Consider the following 16,917-nt stretch of genomic DNA (forward strand, 5'->3'; position numbering starts at 1 on the left):
TTATTGATTTAAATTTGAATAATAAAAAGTATATTATATAAAGTATAATATTCTATTCTATTCTATTCTATTGTGCTTAATATATCATGCTGTTAAAATTATGAATAGAACATTTGAGTATTCATTATTTTTATTTATTTTTGTATTTTTTTATTATTATTTGTTATGAAATTATGCATTTTTTCATAGTTTTATTATTATTCATACATATTACATTTTTCTTTTGAAAACAAACAAACAAACTAACAATTAAATATAATATAAATACTGCATAAAACATATACATACATACATACATATATATATATATATATATATATATATATTTATATATATATATAAATGTATTATTATTGAGTATTGTTCATTATTATTTATTTAAAAACACTACCAATATTGCAAATACTACATAAATCCTATAATATATGCAAGACTTAATTTCAAGTTTTTATTGATTTCAGTTCTAGTTTTATTTGGTATTTATTAAAAAATGATAATAATTTATAGATTTAAATTTGAATAATTATATTATATTATATTATATTATTATATTTTATTATATTATATTATATTATATTATGTTATATTATATTATATTATTATATTTTTATATATATTATATTATACTTAATATTTGTTGGTAGCTAAATGAATTAATTAATACTATATTAATACTATATTAATTAATTAATTAATTAATACTAAAATTAAACATTTTAGTATTGTTTATTGTTTAATATTGGAATATATATATATATATATATACACACATATATATATATATATATATATATATATGTATATATACATACATATATATATGAAAAATAAATCATAAACATATAAAAATAATTAAATCAATAAATAAAATTACATAAAAAATAAAAAAATAAAAATAAAAGTAAAAATTATACTAAACATGTCTATTGTATTCTATTCTATTCTATTATGATAAATTATATAAATAGTACATAACTCTTAGAATTCAAATATAATAAATTATAACATTATATATTTCTATAGATTTAAATTCGAATAATATGTATATCTCTATATCTCTCTATATATATACATATATATGTGTGTGTGTGTGTGTGTGTGTGTATGTGACCCTGGACCACAACACCAGTCTTAAGTTACACGGGTATATTTGTAGCAATAGCCAAAAATACATTGTATGGGTCAGAATTATTGATTTTTGTTTAATTCCAAAAATCATTAGGATATTAAGTAAAGATCATGTTCCATATTCAAATAGTTGTATCTCGACCAAATATTTTTCTATTATCGCAAACCATACATCAATAGAAAGCTTATTTATTCAGCTTTCAGATGATGTATAAATCTCAGTTTGGAAAAATTGACCCTTATGACTGGTTTTGTGGTCCAGGGTCACATATATTATGTGTATTTGCCTTAGAATAGTGCATATTAGATTTGATAAAGAAGCCATTATAGAAGACCAAGTTGTGCACATTGCATTGTGGTATACAATAATGCCCCATTATGTTAGTATGCCATTCAGAGCACATCGCAAAACGTTTGGCCACCCGGCTGCTTTCAGATGAATTTGTGTTAGGAATTGACATGCCGTTTGTTTCTCCTCAGCTAATCGGAGCTGCCCAGCGGACCAATTTAAATGCCTGAACAACCGCTGTATCCCGAAGAGATGGCTGTGTGACGGCACCGACGACTGCGGCAGCAACGAGGATGAGTCCAACCGCACCTGCTCAGGTGAGCTTCACTCTTGAGCCCTGTCCTACATGGACGGCCCCGTATATGCGCCCAGCCATCCGGAACAACCTCGCCGACCGGCCCCACCGCTGGGACACACGTTGCTCGCTGTAGGCTACACGCGCGCTCACAGCTAGCGCCATCAGAGAATACGTTGCTTTGAGAGGAGAAGTAGTCTTACACGACACCCCTCCGTATAATTTCCCGCCGGTACGGGCCCGCGTGTCACACGTTCCCTCCAGTCGGGAAAGGAAACTAGGTTCGCCCGTGTAATTCATCATGCACTTGGTGGGATTTACACCTGACACACATCTGTTTCGGCCCAGTGAGTTTGAGTCCTTCGTGTGCGTTTCCGCGTCTCGCTTTGGGTCGTCCGAGTCGGTCAAGTTTACACCTTCTGGACGGGTGTGGCATCTGATTTACTATTAGATTGAACCGTATTCTACCGTCTGAGACGTCAAGTCTACTCTTCCCTCTGGGGTTTTCATGAGATCGGGATAAATGCGTAATCCCAAACGTCAATATTGCTGCAAGATGCTGTGTTTAAGGCACGTGGTGTTGTCGGAGCCGTATCGTGTCTCTTGATAAAAGGACTGGAGACGAATTTCACACATTTTGCCAACAGGCAGCGGTCGATTTAATTTAGATAGCCTAGAGACAAAGTTCCCCTTTGTGAGTAATACAATTTTCTAATCTAATCTTTAAAAGAAGAATTTGGAGAAAATCAGTGACAAGTGTTTGGGAGAGCGGGACAGGGGGAATGAGAGTTGTAATGCCAGCGTGCCAGCTTGTAATGTACAGTCGTCGCATCTGTCAAAGGAAATTCAAGGTTTTTGGGGGGAATTCATTTCTGTGGCTTTCAGACAGACTTTAAATGTTAGGGATGTATATAATACAAGAATTTATTTTAGGTTAATTTATTTTTAATTCATTTAATTATGTGCTATTTTTAATAATAATATATATATAAAAAAAAATGCATTTTGTAAAAACATAAAAAATAGTTACATTTGTAAATCAATCATTATATTATATTATATTATATTGTATCTAAAACAATTAAAGAACAATTAAAATAAATCATTTAAATAAAATTTAAAAATACAATTATTTATAACTATAACATACAGTAAATAATTATAACTAACTAAAAATATATAATAAAATTTAAAATCTATATTATTATATTATATTATATTATATTTACTTCTAATGAAATGGTGAATTGTTTTTTTTTCTATTAATTTTTTTCTTTCGTAAATAAACAAATAAAACCTATTTTTAAAAACAAACAAACACAATCAAACAATTGTAAAATTGTAGGATTGTATATAATACAACATTTTATTTCAGGTTTATTTATTTATTTATTTTACTTCATTTAAATTAGAGGTTTCATGTGATAAATAAATAAATAAATAAATAAAATCGATAAACAAACAAACTTACATTTTTAAAATTGTATATTATACGATGTTTTATTTCAGTTTATTTATTTTGAATTCATTTAAATTATCGGTTTTATGTGTTATTTGTAATAATAATATTATTGAAAAACAATGTATTTTTCAAATATATTATATTATGCTTAATATTTACTGCTAATAATGAATTGTTTTTGTTCTATTACATTTTTTCTTTCGTAAATAAATACATAAATAAAACCTATTTTTATAAACAAACAAACAAACAGACTTAAAATTTTAGGATTGTATATAATACAACATTTTATTTCAGGTTAATTTATTTATTTATTTTACTTTATTTAAATTAGAGGTTTCATGTAACAAATAAATAAATAAATAAATACATAAATAAATAAATAATATCAACAAACAAACAAACAGACTTAAAGTTTTCAGATTGTATATAATACAATGTTTTATTTCAGGTTTATTTATTTTGAATTCATTTAAATTATCGGTTTTATGTGTTATTTGTAATAATAATAATAATAATAATAATAATAATAATAATAATAATAATAATAATAATAATAATAATAAACAATGTATTTTCCAAATATATTATATTATGCTTAATATTTACTGCTAATGAAATGATGAATTAGTTTTTTTCTATTAATTTTGTTAATGTTAACAAACTTAACATTTTAGGATTGTATATAATACAACATTTTATTTAAGGTTTATTTATTTTTTTTATTCATTTAAATTAGAGGTTTTATGTGCAATAAACAAACAAACAAACTGCCTAAAAAGTTTAGAATTGTATATAATACAACATTTTATTTCATGTTTGTTTGTTTGTTTGTTTATTTATTTATTTATTTTTCATCAATTTAAATTATAGGTTTTATGTGCTATTTGTATTAAAAGCAAACAAACAAACAATAGATTTTGTAAAAAATATATAATATAATATAATATAATATATACTTTTTTATTTAAAAACATTATTATATTATATTATATTATATTATATTATATTATATTATATTATATTATATTATATTATATTATATTATATTATATTATGCTTAATATATCATATTAACAAAAAATAGGGTATTTAAATATTGTTTATTCTTTGTAATAATTGTTTTTTGTTTGGGACAATATATAGTACCTATATAGTACAAATAGTATATAAAACCTATTATTTAGATGTATAAAAAAATACAAAATTACAGTAAAATGCTAATACTTTGATTGTACAGTATTCAGTGTAATATTTAATTTCCTTAAGTTTTTATTTAGCTTTATTGATTTAAGTTATAGGTTTAATGTGCTATTTGTAATGAAAAAGATTTTTTGGTACAAAAATTATGTAAACCCTTTAATTTATATATATATATATATATATATATATATATATATATATTTACACACATAATAAAATATAGGAAAAAATCTTATTATTTGAATTAGTTCTAAATAAATAAGTAAATAAAAATAAATAAATAAAGCTTATATATTTAAAGTAGGTTTTATGCAGTATTTAGGATACATATAAAAACAATGAATCTTTTTTTTTGGATGGGGGAGTACATATAAAAAAAAAAGTCACAAATTAAATGCTCATTTTTCTTAACTATTACGAGTTGAACTCCATTCGGTCTTCAAAGGTGCCTTCAGCACAAGGTCGCTTTCAAACCTGGAATTTCAAAATCACATCTTGAGGGAACTAATTAATCGTCTGAAAAATTGTAACAGGGGGAAAAAAAAGGCTTAACTCCATCTGCAATTAAATAGCTCTGAAAAGCAAGACTTACAGACTGAAAACAAGAAATAATAATAAATAAAAGACGCACGTTTCACACCCTCTGAAGACGGGTAGATCATTAAGATCAACGACATTGACTTTTTTGGCGAGACTCTCAAGATGATGCTCAGATGAAAATGTTCTCATTAGCAGGGTTCGAAACGCACCTACAGAAAAACGGAAATTTTAACAACAAAATTGTTAGAAATGAGACCCAAAACAAACTTCAGGCAAAGCTAAACTATGACGAACTAGCCATTCTTGCCATCTGACACATCGTTCATTTATATCACCACATGCTCTCGTTTTGTATTTTAGCCTGTTGCTATTTCTACTGCGATATGCATAAAACTTCTGGTCTGTTACTCTGTCAGAATTAAAATCTGCACCTGTTCGGCAGCACGTTCCAGTTTGCTTGCCTTCGTTCAGAGTTTCATAAAACAGCACAACCTGACCTTCAGAGGTTATTGAAACACCTGCAGCAACGTTGTAAGATGCTAGAAATGCAGAGACTCTTCTATTCCTGGTTTTCAGGCAGTGATTTAAAAGTATAGTTTAACCAAATATTAAAGTTCAGTTTTCATTTCCTCTAATGTTGTCTGAACCTGTGATACAGTAGGTTTATTCTTACATAAATCACAAAAGTAGATATTTCTGGGAATGTTTGAGCTGCTCTTTTACATAGACTTAAATCTGAGGAGACTTATTTTTCTCCCACAGTGAATATGTTTTGGATTTAAGAAATAAAAAAAAAAAAAAAAAATGTTTAAATGTTTTTTTTATTATTTTATTTTATTTTATTTTTAATAATTATTTCATTATTTCTGGACCCTACTGTTATCTTAGAACATGTTTAAGAAAAGGTATTATTATTTATATATTTTTAAATTATTTATTTTATATGTATTTTATATTTCATTTATTTTAGGTTTTTGTTCATTGTTATGCTAATAATGTAATATGTCTTTCAAATTTTGTATTTTATGTATTTTTATTTTTAGTATTTTAGAAAATATTTATTATAGAAATCTATCTATTTTATAAATTTTTAGTCATTGTTATTTCCCATGAAATTATTTTAGAAGACTTTTTGGCCCTGCTACTTTAAATGTAAAGTTTATATTATTATTATTATTATTATTATTATTAAAAGTTTTCTATTAATTTAAGAGGGAAGTAAAGATTTTTTTTTTTTTTTTTTTACTATATTTTCATTTTTTTATTTTTTATTTGTAGTATTTTTTAAAAAAAAATGTTTGGGGATTATTACAATTATTATTATAAATCTATCTGTTTTGTATGTTTTAACCATTGTCATGCCAATAATATAATGTCAATAATATAAATTGTCATTACAAAATAAATAAATAAATAAATAAAATAATAATTATTAATTATTACAAATAATAAAACAAAACTAAATAAACTTTTTGGCCCTGCCCTGCTTTTGGCCCTGCCCTGCTTTAGAAAATGTTATTTATGATTATTATTATTATTATTATTATTATTATTATTATTATTATTAGCTATTAAATTAAGAACGAAATAAAAAATATATATTTAACAGATTTTAGAATTTTAATTTTAGTATTTTAGAAAATATTTAGGAATTATTGCATTATTATTACTAGAAATCTATTTATTACAAAAATCTATTTTTATTACAAAAATAAATAAAATGAATAAATAATAATAATAATAATAATAATAATAACAATAAAAATACAATTATTTTAAAATACTTGTTGGCCTTGCTTTACTTTAGAAAGTATTACTATTATTATTATTATTATTATTATTATTATTATTATTATTAATTGCTATTAAAAGTATTTTTATTAAATTGGGGGTGGGGGAACAATATTTTTTACTAGATTTTAGAATTTTTATTTTTTGTGTTATAGAAAATATTTAAGATATATTATATCTATTTATCTAAATATTTAAGATTATATTTTAGAATTAAAAAGTAAGTTTTTAGTTATTGTTTTGCCAATAACATAATTTGTTGTTACAATTTTGCATTAAATTATTTCAAATGTGTTTACGAAAAAAAAAAAATATTCACACGTGTCTATTTTTTTATTTTTATTTTTTTTAGGTTTTTATTCATTGTTATGGTGAATTTAATGTAATTCATCAATAAAGTTTAGTATTAAATTAAATTAAATTAAATTAAATATTTTTAACTAGTGGTCTCCAACTTTTGGACCCTGCTTTTGTTTGAGAAATATTTAGGAATTATTATTATTATTATTATTATTATTATTTACATCTGTATTTATTATTATTTTGTTAGCAAAACAAATGTTAAAAAGTAAAAAAAAAAAAAAAAAAATGTTTACCCAAATATGAAACTAGATGCTAGAAATGCAGAGGTTTTCAAAAAAAAGTGTAGTTCAACCAAATACAAAAATTCAGTTTTCTTTTCCTCTACTGTCCTTCTACACCTGCTTTTCATTTACTCTTACATCAAACTCAAAAGTAGATATTCTGAAAAATGTTTGAGCTACTCTTTAACATCTCAAATCTGATCAGACGACTTTATCCTTCTCTCAGTATAAACAGTTTGCTTCGTCCTACACCGTTTCCTTTTTTTGACCATAAGTGGTTGTGCTAAACCGTCTGCTGACTTGTTTATAGTGTCCTTTGTTAGATCGTGACCAAGGTTTGTTCAGTAATTCATGCCTCGAGGGCCACACACTCAATCTGAACATCCTTGATTCAAGTTCTCTCGCCGTCCCCGCTGGATGGTTCGTCTGCCTCGTGCAGCCGTGAGGGAAACAGTTATCTTTGGCCTTCAAAACACTTCACAGATCAATTTTTGTTCTTTTGTGATACGTTCTTTTAATACCGTGATCAATAACTATTACAATTCAACCACACACTCGTCAGTCCTTTGCATTCGCCATGTGTTTGCTTCTGCTGTGTGGCGTTTGACAGTTTTCTCGCACTGAGAGAAAACTTCTGATTCCCGCTGAGAGGTTTTACCCGTTGGGTTGCGTATTTACCATATCCGTGTCTCCTTAACATGGTTAATTCCTGTTTGTAGGCGACAGATGTTGATACAAAACACATTTTGAACACTGCACCCATTCATGAGTCCTGCAGGAAAGACACGAACTGTAATATTGGATGTCATGGGCTTAGGGGTTTATCTCTGAAAGCCATTACTCAATATCACGGCTGAGACTGGATACAGACCTGGAAAAGGTGAAAACAAATCCAGATGATTTTTCAAGCTTGGAGGGAAAAAAAGAAATACTGGCCTGGGGTCCAAAACGTGTGTGATCACAGTGAAAATCTGGGATTTATTTTCTTTTTAACATTATAAAAAAGTATTATATATAATTTTTTTTTTTTTTTTTTTCAGATGTTACACTGTATACTGATAATAGTTTTTGAATGCATCGTTCATTGTTCATAAGTTGTTTGAAAACACTTTACAATAAGCTGTCATTTGGTAACATTAGTTAATATATTAACTAACATTAACGAACAATGGACAGCTTATTTATTACACTTTTTGTTAATCTTAAGTTAGTTAATATAAATATAGTAGTTTATTGTTCATGTTACAGTGCATTAACTAATGTTAACAAACACAACTTGTGATTTTAATAATGCATTAGTAAATGCTAAAATTAACATTAACTAAGATTAATAAATGCTGTAGAAGTATTGTTTATTCTTAGTTCATGTTAACTAATGAACCTTATTATAAAGTGTTACCAGTTTTGTATTGTATTTGGAAAAAATAATAATAATTAAAATTTTAAAAGAAGCATTTTTATTAGTGTTATGAGACATTTTAGTTATTTTCTAATGTAACTATTTATTTATTTGTTTGTTTATTTTGTTCATTCATTCATTCATTCATTTTTTGAATGCATCTTTCAGGGTCTTACTCATTTATTCTGATGATATAATTTGTTTTCTATTGTATTAAAAAAATAGAAGCATTTTTATTAGTGCTCTGAGACAATTTAATTATTTTCTAAAACAATTTATTATTATTATTATTATTATTATTATTTGAATGTATATTGTATTTTTATTAGTGCTCTGAGACATTTGCCCCCCCCCCCCAAAAAAAATAAAAAAAAATTATTATTATTATTATTATTATTATTATTATTATTTATTTTTATTTATTTATTTTTTGCATATTTCAGGGTTTTAATCATTGTTATTCTGATAATATAATTTGTTTTGTATTGTATTTTAAAAATAGAAGCATTTTTGTTAGTGCTCTGAGCCATTTGTTTTTTTGTTTTGTTTTTTCCCCCCAGATTAATAATTTGTTATTTTATTTTATTTTATTTTATTTTATTTTATTTTATTTTATTTTATTTTATTTTATTTTATTTTATTTTATTTTATTTTATTTTTTATTATTATTATTTTTTTAAAATGCATCTTTCATGATTTTGCTCACTATTATTATTCTGATTATATAAGTTGTTTGGTATTACATTTAAAAATATAGAAGCATTTTTATTAGTGCTCTTAGACATTTGAAATATTTTCTAAAATTATTTATTTATTTATTTATTTATTTATTTATTATATTAGCATTATATAATATTGATAATATGTATATGATATTATTATGTACATAAGAAAACACCAGGTTATCATTTTTTTCAATATTAAAAAAAAAAAAAAAAGAATAAACATTTAGGCTATTTACATAACATTTACACAACTATGTTTTTTTTCTATATTTAAAAAATATATGTTGATAAATATACATAGTCATATGTATTTAAAATATGTATTAATGAATAATTAATTTACTTTTAATTAAGACAGAAAGAAAGATAAAAAAAATAGCATAATTGTTATATTTTTTAATATTATTTTTCAAAAATGTTTAATTAATCTGTTTTTAGGTTTTTATTCATAGAAATGGCAATAATGTATTAATGATTAAAAGTTTTGTATTACATTTAAATGAAGACTACAATAATTTCTGACTTTTAAATCCTATTTAAAATTTATGTGAAGATTTTATTTACAGAAACAGGTAACTGTTTTTTGTTATTTTCAAAAATCTTGTTTTTTATTATGTTGTGTTTTATTCTGTTAGTTAGCTGTATTTTTTTGTTGTTATTTTAGATGCATTGAGATTCATTTTTGAAAATGGTTAAAAACAGAGTTATCTGTTTTTGCACGTGAACTCTTCATATTTAAAAAATAAAATAAAACTAAGAATATATGTATATGTAAACACTTTGAGCATCAGCACTGATGATGTTACTTGATGCAGGAGTGAGATTGAACGAGCCTCCGTTCAGCTGTGATTAAATATGTGTTTTTTACTTCCCACAGCCCAAACCTGCCAGCCGGGCCAGTTTCCCTGCGAGAATGGACGCTGCATCCCGGAGAACTGGCGCTGTGACCGTGATGATGACTGCGGGGATCAGTCGGATGAGTCTTCGTCATGTGGTGAGTCTTCCTCATGCGGAGCGCTTTGAAGTTCTTCCCTCTGTATTTCCATATTTTATCTTTGCTATCATCATTTTTCTGGTCGCTTTCATCGTCAAGCCTCCATATACTTCAATTAGAGGCTTTTTAATCAATCCGTGGTACAGTATTTTATCTTATTATATACTTTGAACAGGTCATCATTGGCTAATTGCATTGAAACCTGACTGAAAAACCACACTGCATTTCTTTATTGCTTGTGTTTGATTTCCTAAGGGTTTTGTCAGAATGAGATTCTGCCTTTTATGTTTATCTATATAGAGTTGAACTGACACTACAGATGATTTACAGAGAATGATTCCCATTGTAGTTTCTCAAAACAGAAGAAGGGTTGTACTAGGTCAGATGTGCTGTTTTGAGTTGAGTTTAATCTGATGGCCTGAGGCTTTTAACAACAATAGACATGCTATTGAGAGCCCAGACAAAACGATGCCATAGATCTGATGTGTTTTCTGTAGCATCCTCACGCAAACAAAGAAAAAGGCCTGTTGTGTTTTTATATTTCCTCTGTTGATGCCTCTTTGATTTCTTTTGATGTTTTTGTGCGTGTGGAGGTCACACTCTGTGTTCTCACCAAACTGCTTTGATTTGAGCTGTGAAGGTCACCTGCTGCTGTCATGATCACATCTGAACTGCGACCCTATTGGATAGTTTTCTCCATTCTGAAGTGAAAACGGTCCAATGGTGAGCAGAGTTATAGACTTTCTTTGTTGCGTGGCAGCCATTCGGTATGGAAGCCCATTTCCGCCACTGAATACATTTTTTTAAAAAAGGTATTTCCGACTTTTTATCTCACAATTTTGAGTTTTTTCCTTGCTATTGAAAAAATTCAAAATTGTGAAAAAAAAATCAGAATTCTGAGTTTGTATCTCGCAATTTTTACTTTATTTCTTAGAATTGCGACTTTATTTTGCACAGTCATGAGTTTTTATCAGGCAACTCTGACTTTTTATTACTTACAACTGCAAGTTTATATTACGCAATTCTGAAGAAAAAAAAAACAGAATTGTAAGATACAAACTCACAATTCTGAGTTATAAAGTCAGAATCCCAAGATAAACTCACAATTTTGAGTTATAAATAGGGTTGCAAAAAAGTGGAAAATTTCCAGTAAATTTCGGAAACATTCCAGAACTTTTGAAAACTTTCCAGGATTTGTTTTTTGGAGTTTCTGGAAATTTAGCAGAAATTTTCCACCCCTTTGCAAAAAAATGTAAGTTAAAAACTCAGAATTCTGAGATAAACACAGTTTTGAGTTATAAAGTCAGAATATCAAGATACAAATTTAGAATTGCAGGATATAATTCCTAATTCTGAGTTTATAAAGTCAGAATTCTGACATAAACTCACAGTTTTCAGTTATAAAGTCAGAATTCCAAGATAAACTTACAATTTTGAGTTATAAAAAGTGGAACATTTCCAGTAAATTTCGGAAATATTTCAGAAATTTTGGAAACTTTCCAGGATTTTTTTTTTCAATCTTCCAGGGATTTTTGAAGTTTTCGGAAATTTAGTGTAAATTTTCCACCCCGTTTGCAAACTTAGTTATAAAGTCGGAATTCTGAAATAAACTCAGAATTTTGAGTTACAAAATCAGAATTACAAGAACTGACTTTTTTTTTTTCTCTAAAATGCGACTTTATTTCTCAGAATTGTGACTGGTTTTCACAATTGCAAGGTTTTTTTTTTTTTTTTGACTTTATAACTCACTGCAAGTTCTTATCACACAATCCTCAGAAAAAAGTCAGAACTGCAAGTTTATATCATGCAATTCGGAGAAAAAAATCAGCATTGTGAGATGTAAACTCCCAAATGTGAGAAAGAAGTCAGAATACTGAGATAAAAGGTTGCAATTATCCTTTTTATTTATTTATTATTTATTCAGTGGCGGAAATAGGCTTCCATAACTTTGGTTGAGTACATGCAACATAGTATCACAAAGAAACATTTTATTGCATATATACACTATTGTTCAAAGGTTTATGGTCAGTATAATAATTATTATTATTTTTTAAAGAAAATATTTTTTTCAGCAAAAATTCATCAATAGTTACCATAAAATATTTCTGTTTCACACAAACGCTGTTCTTTTGAATTTTGAATCTATCTATCGATGGAAAATGAATACTTTTTTAAATTCTTTTTAAAATCTTTACTTCTTGCCTCACAGCCAGGGATGATGCAATTAAGGTTGAAACATCTACAGTGCATTTCCAGGATCAGAATGATCATTTGCCAGATACCAAATGCAAGTGAAATTTCACCTTGCAAAGTAAATAAAACAAGATCATTTGTCAAGATCAAAAACAAACTACTGTAACTCTTTACTAAAGAAAATGCCATTTAGCAGTTTTCACCTTAGTGGAAAACGTGCCTTGTGTGAACCTTGTCTTCAATACCTACGAAGTGAGTTTTCCTAGAACTTCATGTGGCAACATAATTCTCACATTAACCTGCCAAAATGAAAACGAGGTACAAAATCACGATGTGTCTTCACACTTCCATTTGATGCAACTGTCCTCAGTAGAGTTTGAAACAAGCAAACACCTTAAAATCAGCTCATCTTAAAGATTCAAACAATATCTCAACTGGAGAAAGAACTATCCACAAGGAGCCTGTCAATAAACAGTTCTTAAAATGTAGAGATTCAATGGAAGAACCATTTTGGTTCCCTACAGAATCAGTTCTTAAAGAACAGTTCTTAAAACATCCATTTTCTTGGTGTGAAGAACATTTTAATTATCTAAAGAACCTTTCTCCACTAAAAAGAAAAACCTTGGTGGAATGGAAAGATTCCATGGATGCTAAAGGTTCTGGAAATATTGATGTGAAAGATTCTTCATGGAACCATCAATGTGAATACAGAGCCTTCATTTTTAAGAGTGAATGTAGACGATCAATCCCAAAGAACATTTTAGTGAACAGTTCTTAAAAGAAACATTTTCTTGGTGTGCAGAACATTTTATTTTTCTAAAGAACCTTTGTCCACTAAAAGGACCTTTGTGGAATAGAAAGATTTCATGGATGTTAAAGGTTCATAATGGAACCATCGATGCCAATAAAAAAACCTTTTTTTTAGTGTGAAGAAAATTCTAATAATGTGAAGAACCTTTTCTTCCACTTGAAAGAGCCTTTTGTGGAATTTCTTGGTGAACCAACAATGCGAAGAATAAACCTTTATTTTCAAAAATGTAATGATTCAATAGAAGAACAATTCTGGTTCTCCAAAGAACCTTTCAGTGAACATTTCCTGAACCATTTTAATGTTGGTGTGAAGAACATTTTAATAATCGAAAGAACCTTTTTCAAAGTTTCAAGAACTTTTTGTGGAATAGAAAGTTTCTATGGATATTGAAGATTCTTCATGGAACCATCGATGCCAGTAAAGAACTTTAGAACATTTTAATAATGTGAAGAACCTTTTCTTCCACTTTAAAGAACCTTTTGTGTGATGGAAATATACATGTTAAAGATTCTTCCTGGAACCATCAATGCAAATAATAAATCTTTATTTTCAAAAAATGTAAAGATTCAATAGAGGAACCATTAGGGTTCTCCAAAGAACCTTTCAGTGAAGATTTCTTAAACCAGTTTTTTTGTTGTTGTTGGTATGGAGAACATTATAATAATCGAAACAACTTGTTATGGAATGGAAAGTTTCTATGGATATTAAAGATTCTTCATTTTTTTCTTCCACTTGAAATAACATTTCGTGGGATAGAAAAATACAGTAGATGTTAAAGGTTTTTCATGGAACCATCAATGCAAATAATAAACCTTTATTTTTTTTTAAAAAAAGTAATGATTCAGTAGACAAATTCCAAAGAATTTTCCAGTGAACATGTCTTGAACCATTTTTTTTATGTTGTTTTGAAGAACATTTTACTAATCGAAAGAACCTTTCTAAACTTTAAAGAACCTTTTATGAAATGGAAAGTTTCTATGAATATTAAACATTCTTCATGGAATCAACGCAAATAATAAACCTTTATTTCCAAACATGTAAAGATTCGATAGAAGAACTGCTTTGATTCTCCACAGAACCCTTCAGTGAACATTCCTTAAACCATTTTTTGTTGGTGTGAAGAACATTTTAATAATCTAAAGTACCTTTTTTTCTTAAACATTAAAGAACTTTTTGTGGAATGGACAGTTTAATGCATATTAAAAAGTTAGTTTACCCAAGTGTTGTTCCAAACCAATGTTGCCAAGTCCGCGGGAATTGGGCTACTTCAACACTGTTACCGCGGGTTGAATCAACCCCAAAAACCTGAGTTTTATTTCCTAGAATACAAATTTTAACCCCCCAGAATGTGATTTTTACCAGGGGACTGCTCTCGAAACACAATTGGGCTAGTTTTGAGTAGCAATTGGGCGGGTTTTGTTGTGAAAACCTGGCAACCCTGTTCCAAACCCGTAATTAGAGCTTTCTGATCCTACATAGAAAGCAACACATCCATGTTCAAGGCCCAGAAAGGTAGTAAGAACATCGTTAAAATAGTCTATGTCACATCAGTGGTTCATAAAGACATTAGTTTTGTTTTCTTTGTGCACAAAAAGTATTCTCGTAAAATTAAGGTTAAACCAGGGTCAGAAAGCTCTCAGATTTCATCAAAAATATCTTAATTAAGATGAACAAAGCTGTTACGGGTTTGGAATGACATGAGGGTGAGTAATTAATGACGTAATTGTTATTTCTGGGTGAACTACAGTATCTGGGTGTTATACTGAGTAAAGTATAGCATTAATTTGCATGTATTCATTACCAGTAGCTCAAAAAATGGCGGGAAATTTCTGTATTTGTTATGCTCAATGGCAAAAAGTTCACATTATAATGTCATTCTGGGATCTCCTCATCATTAATACAAAGACAAGTCAACAAAATTGTCATTGTATACAGAAAAAAACAAACAATGAATCCCTTTGCATGATATTAAGCTGCTTATTACCATGCTTTGAATATCTCAGCGCTCCACGGGCCGCCGTAAACCCGTTGTGACGGCTGGCGTCGTCTGCGACAGCACCGTTCAGCTCGTGTAAATGAGAGATGAGAAATACCGGCAGATCTCCACCTCTCTTCCTCTGAGGGATGAAGTGTGCGTTTGAAGCTTTCTCCTCTGTTAGTCGTCGCATCTTATTACCGCTTATATTTCCTCGGGTACCGTTCCAGGGTCGCTTCGGTTCTCACGCACACACGGGCCACGTATGGAGTAATTAAAGTTTATGCTTGGCTTCCTTAAATCAAAATCAAGCTGGCAGTGGAAAGCCGACCGCACGCCGTCTGAGAAATGTCGAGCGTCGCCCCGTTCGCCGTGGAGTCGCAGCACATGGCGTCAAACGGCTGTTCGCTTGCTCCGTATCACGAGTCGATGTCAGTTTGCCACATACTTCCTGTCAGTAACCAAAGAACGTCTTTTCTAATGCATGTTTAATTTTGAAAGGTGGTGCGACGCCACAAAGACGCCACTGTCGGTTTATTTTGAAACGTGCGTGAGGCAGGTTAGTGCTTCTGTCTCTTGGGAGATAAGACAGACGGTGCAAAGTTCAGCAGAAACAAACTCTGCGTTTGTTGTTCTTGGTGGTGAAAAGTTGTTAGTTGAAGACATAATCGAAGTTTTTATTATTCTGTTCACATTTTCCGCTGGCATGGGGACTTGTGAAGTTGGAAGGGGGTGTCCTTTGCCCTTCACTGAGTTGATTTTGTTGTTGTTCTTGTGTCCTCTTTAGATTTCCCGACCTGTGAACCGCTGACCCAGTTCGGCTGTACTAATGGGAAATGCATCAGTGTGAAATGGCACTGTGATTCCGGTGAGCTACAGTGAATGAAGAGCTGAATGGATTTAAAAAAAAAAAAAAAAATCAGAATAATCATAATAATTAGATGATGATTTAATAATTAGATGGAAGTTTTTTTTTTTTTTTTTTTTTTTTTTTTAGAAATGTATTTACTTCCAGATAATAAAGAAAAGAATAAATAAATAAGAAAATATAAATACATAAATATAATGTGGTTGATCCCACTGTCACTGTATTTTACCTGCTTCCTTTTTTTTCTTCCATTCTTCCATCTGTCCATCCTTATTTCCTTGGTACCTTCCTTCAATTTTATCTTCCTTCTCTTCTTCCACCATTGATTCTTTCCTTTCTCTTCTTTCTTTCTTTCTTTCTTTCTTTCTTTCTTTCTTTCTTTCTTTCTTTCTTTCTTTCTTTCTTTCTTCCATCATTTTGTCTTTCTTTCCTGCCTTCCTTCCTTCCTTCCATCCATCCATCCATCCATCATTTTGTCCTTTCTTCCTTCCATTTTTCCTTTAATTTCATTTTCATACTCTTCCTCCCTCAATGGTTCCTTCTTTCCATCCATCCATCTATCTTCTTTCTTTCTTTCTTTCTTTCTTTCTTTCTTTCTTTCTTTCTTTCTTTCTTTCTTTCTTTCTTTCCATCCATCCATCATTTTGTCCTTCCTTCCTT

General features: G+C 28.7%; 1 protein-coding gene across 1 annotated transcript in view; it reads left to right on the top strand.

Annotated features, from left to right (window-relative positions):
• Positions 1–16,917, top strand: part of lrp1ba (low density lipoprotein receptor-related protein 1Ba) — a 387,570-nt gene that overhangs the window by 134,644 nt on the left and 236,009 nt on the right. Inside the window, exons 17-19 of the mRNA XM_051094447.1 lie at positions 1,609–1,734; positions 10,294–10,410; positions 16,177–16,257. Coding sequence (XP_050950404.1) covers positions 1,609–1,734; positions 10,294–10,410; positions 16,177–16,257 — 324 coding nt within the window. The remainder of the gene's footprint in view (positions 1–1,608; positions 1,735–10,293; positions 10,411–16,176; positions 16,258–16,917) is intronic.

This window comes from Labeo rohita, chromosome 22 (genome assembly GCF_022985175.1).
Source record: "Labeo rohita strain BAU-BD-2019 chromosome 22, IGBB_LRoh.1.0, whole genome shotgun sequence".
Classification (NCBI taxonomy): domain Eukaryota; kingdom Metazoa; phylum Chordata; class Actinopteri; order Cypriniformes; family Cyprinidae; genus Labeo; species Labeo rohita.